At 36.5% G+C, this 14,817-nt stretch overlaps 1 protein-coding gene across 1 annotated transcript in view; it reads left to right on the forward strand.

Annotated features, from left to right (window-relative positions):
* Oseg4 (intraflagellar transport protein Oseg4) overlaps positions 1–14,817 on the forward strand; it is a 270,266-nt gene that overhangs the window by 111,415 nt on the left and 144,034 nt on the right. The window contains exon 12 of the mRNA XM_090385309.1: positions 9,276–9,368. Coding sequence (XP_090241435.1) covers positions 9,276–9,368 — 93 coding nt within the window. The remainder of the gene's footprint in view (positions 1–9,275; positions 9,369–14,817) is intronic.

Genomic DNA, 14,817 nt, shown 5'->3' on the forward strand with positions numbered 1-14,817 from the left:
CGGAAGTTTGTTCCAGCAATTAACCACCCGCTGGCTAAAGGCAAATTTCCACGCATCTGTTCTACAACACTTTCCTCAGTTTGAATTTATGCCCCCTTAGGTTTGTAATCGGAGCAAGCGGAAGAATTCCATCACAATTCAGCATGCTCAACCCATTCAAGGCCTTATATACCTCAGTCAGATCACCTCGCAGGTGCCTAGTTTCCAGCCACTGCAATTTGCAGAACTTAAGTTGTTCTTGGTAAGAAGACCTCTTTGTTCTTCCTCACCATTCTTGTTGCCCTTCTCTGTACACACTCAAGCAAATCGACATCCTTCCTAAAATGAGGTCTCCAGACCTGTATGCAGTACTCGAGGCATGGTCTGACTGCCTTATACAAAGGGATAACACCTCCTTTTTCCTGCTAGCAAAATTCCTGCATATCATTGACAAAACCCCGTGACTTTCTCTTTCAGCCTGTCTCCATTGCTTAGAAAACTTCATATCTGACTGCACAATTACCCCCGGATCTTTTTCATTTTCTACTACCCTAAGTGTAGTACCACACAATTGGTACATTCCTCTGGGGTTACTTCTACTCATATGCAGTACTTTGCATTTGTCAATGTTAAACTTCAGTTGCCACTTCTCAGCCCATCTACCCAAATTTTCTACATTCTGTTGCAGTAGCACACTGCCATTAACAACCCTGCCAACCTTTGTATCATCTGCAAACTTCGACACTAAGCCTGATATACCTTCATCAATATCCTAGTAAAAACTGGTGGCTACCAAATAGTTAATATTTGTCTGAACTTAATACAATAGAGTGTCAATTATGGATGGTAATGGAGGGAAATTAGAACCTGGATAATTGAAAAACATGATTAATCCAAATTACATTTTATTAGGATTGTCTAAGGTATGTATTTCGTGTAAAAAGAAAATAACACTGTATTATTTAAACAAATTAACATAATACATCCTAGAACATATACAAAAGAACTAAACATTTTTGGGAAAGTCATTTTGTTAGAAAATCTGTAATATACTCCATTAATTATGCCTTTTTTAATGCTAATAAAAAATACATCTAGGATTACAGTTAATTGACCCAACAGATAATTGAACCTGGGATAATTGACATTTTTTTGTATTATGATTTGTTTGCCTAAGTTTGCATGTACAAGGGGTAGTCACAAAGCTCTGAGAACTGAGTATAAAAGACAAGGTAGAAATTATTCAATCTGCAAAGAGTTTAATCCTTCAAAAAAATTTGTCAGGTTGGGCATCAAACTAGGCTTCCACAGCTGCTTTTAGCTCTTCATCCTCTTGAGGTTTCTGAACAAATAATAGTTACTTGGTGCCAGATCTGAGCTGTATGGTGGTTGGCTTAATTGTTCACATTCACAAATTTTAGCTTGTGACACCTTTGCACACTGGTGCATTGTAGTGGAAAAGCAAAACCTAATGACCCAGCTTTCTATGTCTTTTTGCCCAAATTGTAGTTTTTAACTTGGGCATAAGGTTGACATAATAATCCCTTGTTATTGTCATCAAGGTAATCAATTAACATCAAACCTTTTGTGTCTCAGAAAATTGAGGCCAACACTTTTCCAACTGATAGTTGGGTTCGAAACTTTTTTTTTGGATTGGAGATACAGTGGGCATTCACTGCATGCTTTCTAATTTGGATTCAGATCCTGAAAATATAGCCTTTTCATTACCAGTCACCAAATAAGATAAAAATTTATCTGACTTAGCAATAATTAATTTTAAATTCTCTTTTTATGACTTTTGATTTGGTAGTTGTTGGCGCATCGGCTTCAGTGGCCATATTGCACCTCCCAAGGTTTTTTTGCAGTACTTTGATCCAAGCCCGAGGCGGGAATCGAACCGCGACCTTTGGGTTGCCGGGCAGGTACTTTACCCACTCGGCTAGCCCGGTCGGCTTTTGATGACTCCACACTCTGATGTTTTAATATTAATAGTGGCAAATGATGCAAGAAAGCAAGCAAGTTTATAAAGCATCAGCCAAAAAAAAAAAAAAAAAAAAATCTCATGTGATGTGGGAAATCCATCCCCTGCAATCATCTGTTTAGTTCTTCTCTGAATTTACTCAAACTACCCACTTCCACAACAACAGATGAAATTTATTCCAACAATCAAACATCAGCTAACTGAAGGCAAACTTCCTCACATTTCTTTGTCCTGCAACCATCTTTCCTCAATTTGAATTTATGCCCCATCATGTGTGTAGTTTGAGCAAATTCAATCCATTCAAAGCCTTAAACACCTCGATCAGATCACCTCACTAGTCACCGGATGCTGCAATTTGCAAAACTGAAGCTTTTCTTGGTAAGATCACACTTTTGTTCCCCTAGCCAATCCCACTGCCTTTCTATGTGCCCATTCCAGCTTATATCCTTTCTAAAATGAAGCCTCTAGACCAGTGTTTCCCAACGTGGGTCCCACGCCCCACATGGGGGCAATTTGATTGTTCAGGGGGGCAATTCAAAAATTGCTCGTCTAGAGTTTAAAACAACCGCCTACTATGATTTAACTTGTACAAAAGAAGAATTGTTGGTATCTCAATTTTAAATAAGCATTCGTTAAATGTTGTACTTTCTATAGAGCTGCACTTGAAAGTTTGGAGTAATATCAACTACAGTTTGCTCGGAGAGTATTGCTTACTATGCCTAGTGAAGGAATAGTACATACTGTATTGGACGATTGCTTATGGCATATGCAATGTGCAAGCAAAGTGGTTGTCTACTGTAGCCTACCGCAAACTCAGCATGTTATATGAAATAGGTAATTCCTTTCATACAAACGCTCGTTTGGGCATCGTGACTGTACATTTGGATAGGTTTGACAATCTCAGATTAAAATAAAAATTACTTTGTCCACGCACAGAATTATTATTAATGAAGAACCGTGATATACAATGGTATGTATTTGTCATATATGTATTTCTGTGGTCTCAGTAAATAAGCAAATAAGTCCAAAAACTCGAATTTGCAGGAGAGGAAAAATAAACTTCACACTCTCATATAAACACGCATATATTCGAATATACAAATATTTATTACTCACGCTAAAACTACAATAACGAAGATAGCTGCGTGTCACATAATAGTAAATAATAAATACTTTATTATAGTGCACTTATCTCATTTTTGACAAATTAGACTTATCTGCTTGTTCACAGAGACCACAGATTTAATAGCCCGAATTCAGTAATTCGTGTGATTTATTCATTCAAAAAGCGTACTAATAATTAATTTTGATATATTAAAATAAAATTAAATTAACTTTAATGCATAGTTTATTTTTAGTTTTTGATTTATCTTATATTTATTTCTTTCAGTTGCGCAGTAAAATGAGTAGTGCAAGTAAAAAAAAAAGTTCGTCAGTATTCAGAGGAATACTTAAAATTTGGTTTCATACCCGCTATCCACGATCAAAGGTCACCTTTTTGTCTTTTATGCCAACAATGCTTGACCAACGAATCAATGAAGCGAGGTCGTCTTGAGGCGCATTTGAAGGCGAAACATAATGCTCATGTAAATTCAGATTTAGATTACTTTCAAACTTTAAAGAAGAATTTTGAAAAAAGAGCAACATTAAAGTCTCTGTTTATTGCTCATACTGCAACTGTCAATTGTACTCTTGAGGCTAGTTATGAAATTTCTTTACTCATTGCTAAATCTGGGAAAAATCATACTATAGGAGAGAATTTAATCAAACCATCAATATCAGCATTTCTTAAAACAGTTCTGGAAAAAGATGACAAAGACGTGAAAGCTATGCCACTCAATAACAATACTGTTAGCAGAAGAATAGATGAAATGAGTGAAGATATTGAAATACAACTTGTTGGAAAGCTGAAAACAAGAAAATTCTCAGTGCAAATGGATGAATCAACTTTGAGAGACAGTGAAGCCGTACTGATAACTTATGTGAGATATATTGATAAAGGTAATTTTGCTGAAGAAATGTTATTCTGTAAATCATTAGAGAGCACCACTACCTCCAAAGATATATATAATAAGCTAAAAAATTACTTAGATGACAATAATATACCAATGAAAAATATAACATCTTGCGCTTCAGATGGTGCTCCTAATATGATGGGCAAGAAAAATGGCTGCTTAAAATTGATGAAAGATGAGAATCCAGAAATGCTTCTTGTGCATTGTGTTATTCATAGGGAAAACTTGGTAGCTAAAAATATTTCGCCTGTTCTTCATGAAGTACTAAAATCAGTTATAAAATGTGTCAATGCTATTAAAGCTAATGCCAAATGTGAGCGTCTCTTCAAGCTTTTTTGTGAAGAACAAAATGGAGACCATGTGAGACTTTTACTTCACACTGAAGTAAGGTGGCTCTCGAAAGGGAACTGCTTGAAAAGATTCATGGAACTATTTGATACTATTAGTGACTTTTTAAGTGACAAACCTGAAATGAAGCATCTGTTAACGGTCGATGGTAAAGCATTTGTGAGTTATTTAGCCGATATCTTTGAAAAACTAAATATATTAAATAAACAACTTCAAGGAACAAATAAAACTCTCGTCGATGCAAAAGCGAAGATATTTGGTTTCATTACATTTATTGAATTATGTCAAAAATATATTTGTAACAAAAATTTTGAACAGTTTCGTTGGCTGCAAAAATGTGAAGTGACTGATACCGCTGTACTTGTTATTGTCGATCATCTGAAAATTCTGTCCGCTGATTTAAAAGAAAGGTTTTCTGATTTAAAACAAATTGATTTTCCAACCTGGATGATGCAACCAATGTTAGTGGATTTGTCTGATGTATCAATGCAGTACCAAGAAGAACTCTCAGAAATGCAAAATGATGAGTCAGTTAAAACTTTATTCAATATAAAAGGAGCGATGGCATGGCTTTGTGATGAAACAGAAATTAAATACCCAAATTCAACCAACTTTGCAAGAGAGCTATTGTTACCGTTTCCATCTTCATATTTAGCTGAATGTGGATTTAGTGCCATAAATGATTTGTTCCTAAAGAAAAGAAATCGACTGGATATCACAAAACGGGGAGACTTGAGACTGAAGCTGACTAAATTGGAGCCCAATATAAAATCTCTCTGCGGCAAGCATCAAGCACAAGGGTCTCACTAAATTTAGTGCACTCATCTAGAAGTGACTTCACATGGAATGTTGAAATTATTAAACAATTAAATAATAATTACTAAAAATTAAAATATTATAAAAAAATCTTTCATATAAATTATTTTGTACTTGAATTTTAGTTGTCCATTATATGTTTTGAAAATTTACTTACTGTTTTTTTCTTAATAATTTCCTAATGATTTCTTCCTAAAACCTAAGTTTTGTGTCCTGAACAAGTTGTAATTAGGCTTCATTTAGGGAATAATTCAATTTTTGAATATAAAAAATATGTATATCGGTGTTTCCCAACGTTACATAGGGGGGGCATCAGAATTTTAGAAAGACTTAGGTGGGGCATGGTAAAAAAAAGGTTGGGAAACACTGCTCTAGACCTTTTTGTATGAAGATGTAGCCTAACCAATGCCTTATACAGTGAGATAATTGCCTCCTTATTCTTGTTAGCAAAGTTCCTGAATATCGTTGACAAAATCCCATGTGCTCTCCTGGCATCAGAGAATTTCTCTGATGCCAGGAGAGCACATGAGAATTTCACATGAGAATTGCTCAGAGAATTTCACATCCCAGGTGTTTTTCATTTTCTGCTACCACGAGTGTAATATCACACAGTTGGCACTACACTCAGGGTAGTACCAACTGTGTGTCAGCAGTAATCCCAGATTACTACGTAAATCTGGGATTACTGCTTGCCATGTGCAGTAACTTGCATTTGTCAACGTTAAACTTCAACTGACACTTTTCAGCCCAAATGTCTAATTTTTCTAGATGTTGCAGTGGCTTACCTTGATTACCTAATTTAATTCATTAACCACCCTGTCAACCTTTGTATCATCTGAAAACTTATACATTAAGCCTCATATATCTTCATCGATATCAATAATAAATAAAGAAAACAGCAATGGGTCCAGCATTGAACCCTGAGGCACTCAACTAATAACATTAGTTCATGAAGAGAAGTGGTCATTAATAACCACTCTGTCTTCTCCCAATGAACCATTCCTTTATCCATAGCAGTAACTTTTAAAGCCACATTTCTCCAATTTTTACAGTAGTCTTTTATGCGCAATAGCATCACAAGCTTTCCTGAAATTCAAGTATATATGATATCAAAATTATTTATTGCATCCAGTTCCTTCGTCATTGCATCATAGTATCCAGTCAGATTGATCAGACAAGATTGCTCCTTAACAAATCCATGCTATGACTATGTATAATTGCATTCCTGTCTAGATGGTCTTATATTACTTATTTAACCAGTGACTCCATTATTTTCCATGGAACAGCAGCTAAGCTAACAGGTCTGTATTTACTTATGTCATCTTTTGATCCCCCTTTATGAATCAAGGAACGTTTACACGTCTCTACTCCATAGGGACCTTCCTCGGATCTAAAGATGCTCTTATAATTATGGTCAAGCATACCTCGTTTTCTGCCTTCTTTAATATAACTGGATAGATCCCATCCACTCCAGGTGCCTTTTTGATGTTTAGCTTCAATTTTTCTTTCACTTTCCTCTCATTTATCACAAAATCTCATTTAGCTCCTGTTAGAGTTTGATAAAATTCTAGCATCCCTAAAGAATTTGTCATATGTTAATGTAGATGCAAATTCCTGTTCAGTTTTCAGCAACCTGAGCAGGGATCATCAGCAGATAAACCATTGACATCAAGTGGACCAACATAATTCAATCCCTTCCTTCCTTCCTTCCACTGTTAGTATAAGTAAAGAAGTCTTAGCATTAGCATTAGTAGAGGCATTTGATGCAAGAAAGCAAGCTTATGCAGCATCAGCCAAAAAAAAAAAAAAAAAAAAAAAAAACCCACTTCCACTTCACCCCTCTGTTCATTCAAAATACCTGTCCAGCTGAGCCTTAAACTTATTTAGGCTATCAACCTCCACCACAAGGGATGGAAGTCTGTTCCACCAACCAACCACCCGCTGGCTAAAGGCAAATTTCCGCACGTCTATCCTACGCTTGTCTTTCCTCAATTTGAATTTATGCCCTCTCAAGTGATTTTTCTGAGCTAGAGGAAGAATCCCATCAGCATTGAGCATGCTTAAACCATTCAAGGCTTTATACACCTCTATCAGATCACCTCGCTGGTGCCTAGTCTCCAGACACTGTAATTTGCAAAACTTAAGCCTTTCTTCGTAAGAGCATCCCTTTGTTCCATTCACTAATCTTGTTGCCCTTCTCTGTACTCGTTCCAGCAGCTCTACATCCTTCTTGAAATGAGGTCTCCAGACCTGTATACAGTACTCTAGGTGTGGCCTGACCATCGCCTTATACAATGGAATAATCACCTCCTTATCCCTGCTGGAAAAATTCCTGTATATCATTGACAATACTCCATGAGCTACTCTTGCAGCCCGTCTGCACTGCTCAGAGAACTTCATATCTGCCTGCACAACCACCCCCAAGTCCCTTTCATTCTCTACCACTGTCAGTGTAGTACCACAGAGTTGATACATTGCTCTGGGGTTGCTGTTTCCCATGTGTAGTACTTTACATTTATCAATGTTAAACTTCATTTGCCACCTCTCAGCCCATCTGCTCAACCTTTCCAGATCCTGTTGCAGCAGCATAGTGTCAGTAGTGTCCTTGACAACCCTGCCAACCTTTGTATCGTCTGCAAACTTGGACATTAAGCCCGATATACCATCATCAATATCATTTATAAATACAGAAAACAATAATGGACCCAACACTGAGCCCTGAGGGACTCCACTAATAACATCAGTCCACGATGAGCAGTGTCCATTGATTACCACTCTCTGTCTTCTCCCCCTCAACCACCCCTTTATCCATAGCAGCAATTTGCCTCCAATGTCACACTGCTCCAATTTGTGTAGCAGTCTTCCATGTGCAACAGTATCAAAAGCCTTTCTAAGATCCAAGTATATAATATCAAAGTTATTCCCTGCATCCAGTTCTTTTGTGACTGCATCATAGTATCCAATCAAGTTGGTCAGGCAAGACTTCCCCTTAACAAAACCATGCTGTGTCTGAGCTATAACTGAAGTCTTGTCTAAATGATCCTGCAGTGCTTCTTTAACCAGTGCCTCCATTAATTTTCCTGGAACAGAAGTTAAGCTCACAGGTCTATAATTACTTGTGTCAGCCTTTGATCCTCCTTTGTGAATTGGGGTCACATTTGCACATTTCCAGTCTATGGGTACCTCCCCTGAGTCCAAGGAAGCTCTCATAATTATGGCTAAGGGTTTGCTTACTTCCTTTGCTGCCTCCTTTAATATAACTGGATAGATCCCATCCACCCCGGGTGCCTTTCTTGTGTTTATCTTCAACAGTTTCTCCTCCACTTTACTCCCAGTTCTTTGCTACTGTTCTTTGTATTCTTTGCCAAAGACTTCTCGATCAGCCTTAGCTTGCCTAACCTCCTTTTTTCACTCTGTTGCAGACTAGTTTATATCTCTGACTCGCTTCTATATCACCTGATAATTTAAAAATGGTCAATGCATTTTTCTTCTCTGCCACAAGTGTCATTAAGTCATCTGACGTATATTTAAGTTTAAGTCCTGAACAGTATTTCTTTATTGGTATGAAAAATCTAGTAGCTTCTACAATTACTTCCCTGAATGCTTCCCATTTAGAATTTGCTATTGGTCACATCATCAATCATTGCACTTATGGAATTTAAGTATTGTCTGACACCACTGTAGTCACTCTTATGAAAGAGAAGCCCTTCTCTTAAACTTGCTAGTAGTTATGTCTTTAATTAAATCCCACATCAATACACTGTGATCACTGCCACTCAGCTAATTAGATCAAGAGTATTGCTTGCTCTTGTTGCCTCTCTAATATGCTGCTGTAGAATACAAGCAGTCAATAAATCTACAAAAGTTCTATATTTCAGATTTTTCACCTGCGAGAAATGAAACTTCAGACATATCTCTCTCTCTCTCAGAAGAAATCTCATCTGAGAGAGAGATATGTCTGGAGTCTCATCTGAAACAGCCGTTTAGATTTAGATTGTGCTTCTCATAAGTGTTAGGTGATTGAGTTTTATTATTTTGTGTTAGTACAAAGCAACTCAGGCCATGAGGTATCGGTTTTTTATAATTCTGTTATTTTTAATAGAAAATACATCACAATATTCTTTTCTTTTTTGTAGAGATATACAAAATTTGTGAAATTTCTTTTGGGCATCGCAGCAGCTAGTGAATTCTGTGTTTTGAGCACAAAATCAGATGATGGCAGTGGACAGGTAATCATTCATTGAGGAATTTCATTTATTAAAATTCTTATTTTCTGTGCTTTGTTTTAGCTGTCTTGTTTCAGTGATGGACAGTGTTTAGGATAGTAAAACTTCTTAGTGAATTGCTCCAAGTTATATTTGTTATATGCATATAAATTGTAGATTTTATGGCTGAACTGTAAAATATTTTAGCGGAAATTTTATGAACTATAGAATCATTATTGTTTGGTCTTAACATCATATTTTGGGCTGCTGACATGTCACTTCATATAGTATAACAGGGAAATATACATATTAATATTGTCTGCCTCCTTCCCACTCTCTGTTCTTTAATTAAACAGTAATATTCAGAGGAAGAACCTTTTATTTTCCACTCATTTTTGAATCGAAAGCAAAATTTACCAAAATATCAGCTGCATCCCCAATTCAAAGATCAGGTATTTCTCAATTAAAGAAATGTTGTGCTGAGTTTGGGTTACCAAAGTAAAATAGGTTGGAGGTAGTGAGTTTTTCTATAACATTTTGCACACTTTGTAATGGAGATGAGAAACAAGATAAGACTGGACATTAAGTAAAATGCAATTATTACTGACAAAAAGTAACAATTATAAAAATAAACAATTTATTTATAGTAATAGTAATAGCCATGCAGTGCAAGGAAGCCACAGGCTTTTGCTGCATTGGCTGGAAAAAATAAATAAATAAAAAAATAAAGAGTAGATAATAAAATAATAGTAGTAGTAGTAGTAGTATGTGATGCAAGAAAGCAAGTGTATGACCTTATGCAGCATTAGCCAAAAAAAAAAAAAAAATCACACCATTCCCTCCAAAATGCCTGTCCAGTTCCTCCTTAAATTTATTCAACCTATCAACTTGCACAATGACAGATGGAAGTTTGTTCCAGCAATTAACCACCCGCTTGCTAAAGGCAAATTTCCACACATCTATTCTACATCTGTCCATTCTTAATTTGAATTTATGCCCCCTTAGGTTCGTAATCTGAACAAGTGGAAGGATCCCATCAGAATTCAGCGTGCTCAACCCATTCAAGGTCTTATACACCTCAATCAGAACACTGTGCAGGTGCCTAGTCTCCAGCCACTGCAATTTGCAGAACTTAAGCCTCTCTTGGTAAGAGGATCCCTTCATTCCCCTTGCCAATCTTGTTGCCCTTCTCTGTACACGCTCAAGTAAATCTACATCCTTCCTAAAATGAGGCCTCCAGACCTGTATGCAGTACTCAAGGTGTGGCCTGACCATTGGCTTATACAGGGGGACAATCACCTCCTTCCTGCTAGCAAAATTCCTATATATCATTAACAAAACCCCATGACCTGCCCTGGCAGCCTGTCTGCATTGCTCAGAAAACTTCATATCTGACTGCACAATTACTCCCAGGTCTTTTTCATTTTCTACCACCTTAAGTGTAGTACCACACAGTTGGTACATTTCTCTGCGGTTACTTCTACCCATATGCAGTACTTTGCATTTGTCAAGGTTAAACTTCAGTTGCCACTTCTTAGCCCATCTGCCCAAATTATCTAGATCCTGTTGCAGTGCCGACCAGGCTAGCCAGGTGGGTAAAGTGCCTGCCTGGCAACCCAAAGGTCGTGGGTTCGAATCCCGCCTCGGGCATGGATCAAAGTAGTGTAAAAACCTTTGGAGGTGCACTATGGCCACAGAAGCCGATGTGCCAACAACTACCAAAATTTCCTGTTGCAGTAGAACACTGCCATTACTGTATTAACAAACCTGCCAACCTTTGTATCATCTGCAAACTTCGACACTAAGCCTGATATACCTTCATCAATATCATTGATAAATATACAAAACAACAGTGGACTCAACACCGAACCCTGTGGGACTCCACTAATAACATTAGTCCATGAAGAGCAGCACCCATTGATTACCACTCTCTGTCTTCTCCCACTTAACCATCCTTTTATCCATTGTAGCAACTTACCCTTAATACCATTCTGCTCCAATTTGTACAATAGTCTTCCATGTGCAATAGTGTAAAAAGCTTTCCTGAAATCCAAATATATGATATCAAAATTATTTTTTGCATCCAGTTCCTTTGTAACCACATCATAATATCCTATCAAATTTGTCAGACAAGACTTTCCCTTAACAAACCCATTCTGTGTCTGAATTATTGCTGCAGTCTTGTCTAGATGATCCTGCAATGCATCTTTAACCAGTGACTCCATTATTTTACCCGGAACAGAAGTTAAACTAACGGAAGCAAAAACTCTTTCCTTTACCCCTGATGGTAATTAAATCTTTAAGTAAATTCCACATCAGTACACTGTGATCACTGCCACCTAGTGGTTCCTTTATCTGCAAATTCTTAATACATGAATGATCACTGCTGATAACCAGATCAAGAGTATTACTTTCTCCGGTTGCCTCTAGAACATGCTGCTGCAGAAAACAATCATCCAATAAATCCACAAAAGTCTGACTAGTGTGCGAGTGACCAAACCACAAGTTCCAGTCAATATCTGGGAAGTTAAAATCCCCCATTATAAGACATTCCGATTTACTAACCCACTCTATTTCTCTGTACGATTGTTCATTGTACTCATTCAAGTCATTAGGCCTAAATGATGTAAGTATTTAAATCATTCCTGTTATAGCATGCATTATGAAAAAGAACAATTGGCAAACAGAAGAACAGTAGTGTCTTTCATTCCCATAAATACTCAAAAAAAAAAAATCTTAACTTACCATGTCCCTGGTATTCAGAATGAAATCAGCGAGATAATATACAAAATATTTTTTTAATGGGTCATATCCTTACAATACTTTATAGTTCCAAGTAGTAACAGCTTTTCATTCACAATAAATATTTGCTCTTGTATCTGATAAGCACAAACAAAGCATATACTCCTTTTGGTGTATAACAATCAGTTTTCACACTTGAAACTATAATTATTATAATATTTTATTAGGGGCTCTGCTCCCTCCTCGCTTTGTTCACCAACTCCCACGCATGCTTTTCTATGTAATATGTAGACGTATGATGTAGTAAATCAAATATTTTTGCATAAAAGACACATCTGTCGAAACACACTGATTCATATCTAATCAGGAAATGATCTATGTAATTATTTACCTGTGTATCTGTGCGTGGAATTATCAAGGTGAAATAAATATCACTATGTATCTATTTACCTGCATTTACATAGGTGACTTAGGAAAAGGTCTGGTAAAAATTCAGATCTTGGGTACCACTCCATTCCTCGACTAAAAGTTAGGAAGAAGGCAGTGATTGGCATGTGCCACTCACTGTTTAGCTCCACCTCTTTCCTCCTAGGTTGACATGCCTAGGGTGTTTATCCCCCCACTTGCCACTGTTTTAAAATCAGGAACTTGTTTTCCGATTTTAAAACAGCAAGATTGGGGGGATAAACACCCTACCTAAGCTAAGCAGCCCCCTCCTCAGCAACACAAAACAATCAGAAACAAATGCATTTGCAATAATCACCCAATCACAGAACTCAACCGTACAATCACTCCGTTCTATGACCATGGCCACTGTGCCGAGACAAGTGGTACCCAAATAGATTTTAGCTAGAGGCCTTTTGCATCGGGTTCCATAATGCATGAGGAATATTGTTGCATCTGAAAGAGCAGGACTAAAATATTTAACTGAAATATTTACAAATATACATATATTTAAAATATTTAAAAAATACTAAACTATTTACAAATATACGGTATTCATTAATATACAAAAAATGTTACAATGGAACATCAAATGTTAGATAGTGAAACGTGCACGAGGTTGGTGAACGTTATAGAGGCAGTTGTCAATAATTAATTGCATTTGTAGTGATGTATTGCCCCACCCTCTTCTCCTATTGGCTCGAATAAATATCACTAGGAGGAAAACTTTTTTTTTAATGTATAGAGAGATATCAAAGATTCCAGAAAATTGCTACTTTTCCAAAAGCAGCAAAAGAAAATACTGTAGTTATTAGCTCACCTCTCACTTAATACAAAGTTTAACTTGTTCTCTATTGTTGATCTAATTTTCTGTTAGTAGCACTATCAGTGGAGATTCAATGAAATGAATAATTAGTCACTTATACAGAGAAGCCTCCTTAGCCGAGTGGTTAGGAGTGGGAGTGCAGTAGCATACACTCTTTGAGTAGACTAGGGTTCAAGCCTCTGACTGCTAAATATGGTCAATCTGCCAACTGTAATGAACTAATGTGGCAGATTACAGTCCATTTCCCTCAGTGTGAATTGTTGAGGAGGCTTCCATCCTGCAGTGGATTGATAATGGTTGCTGCTTACCTTACCTTTTTTTACAGAGAAAATAAAAGCATTCATACAAAACAATTATGAAATATGGTTAATCCATATGTGAAATTATATATCTAGTAAATTGCTTTTGAGGATTAATAAAAAACTAAGGAAGAGTTCAGGCTGATGTAAAGTCAACTGCATCACTGCCATATTTGAGACTGTTTGATGAACTTTATTGTTTTTACAAAGACAAAGTTCATTATTTGTAATTCTAACCTTTTTTTCCAGTGGAAAGTATTACAGCAAACCCCCGCTATTCGCGGGGGTTACGTTCCTGAGAAATGTCGCGAATACTGAGTTATGGCTCCCATAGTAATAAAGGGGTTCCGTTCCAAAGTATGAAATATATAAGAAAAACTAGTCTAAAATTGTTTCTATGTATGTATTATATGTACCTTCATAATATGACTATGTACATAGACAGTACATAGTGAAATGCAAGCATATGGCATCGAAATGAAAATAAGCTACAATTTAATATTAAATGTAATATGCCTTTGCTAGCAAAAAAACTTATCCCGCCAGTGCTATCACCAGTTTCGCTAAAGTGTTGATAAAGGAGTTTTGTCTTTTCACGAATGATGAGTGAACTTAACGGAATTTTATTTTGAGTTCGGTCTTCTATCCACATGTTTAAAGCTTTTTCTATTTTTTCTAATTTAACATCACGAGTTACAGAGCAAATTTTTGAAGCAATCAGCGCCTTTTTCACGGACACTACGGCGGATTTTTTCTTCAGATTTCTTGATTGATCGTACCGTTGACTCATTGATTTTATAATGTTTTGCCACTGAGGAGACACTTTTACCATTAGAAATTTTATCTAATAACTCAATTTTATTCGCTACTGTCATCACCTTTGATATTTTCACATTTCTCTTGTTATTCGTAGCCATATTTTTGTAGGGGTTAGAAAGAATTTGTCCACAATAAAGTCACTTTCTTCCGTTAACACACTCGAAAAAGTCCGTTTTACACTGCAAAACAGTAGATTTATCATTTTTGTAAGCAAATCAATTTATAAATTGATAAATTTATTCAATTTATAAGCATATAAATTAAAAGCAAACGACGAAACCTTCCATGACAAGCGAATAACACATACTGAACAAGGATTAGCGAGAAACATCCACGCTCGCGA

The sequence above is a fragment of the Mastigoproctus giganteus genome, chromosome 11, assembly GCF_048544385.1.
Source record: "Mastigoproctus giganteus isolate SK-2022 chromosome 11, ASM4854438v1, whole genome shotgun sequence".
Classification (NCBI taxonomy): domain Eukaryota; kingdom Metazoa; phylum Arthropoda; class Arachnida; order Uropygi; family Thelyphonidae; genus Mastigoproctus; species Mastigoproctus giganteus.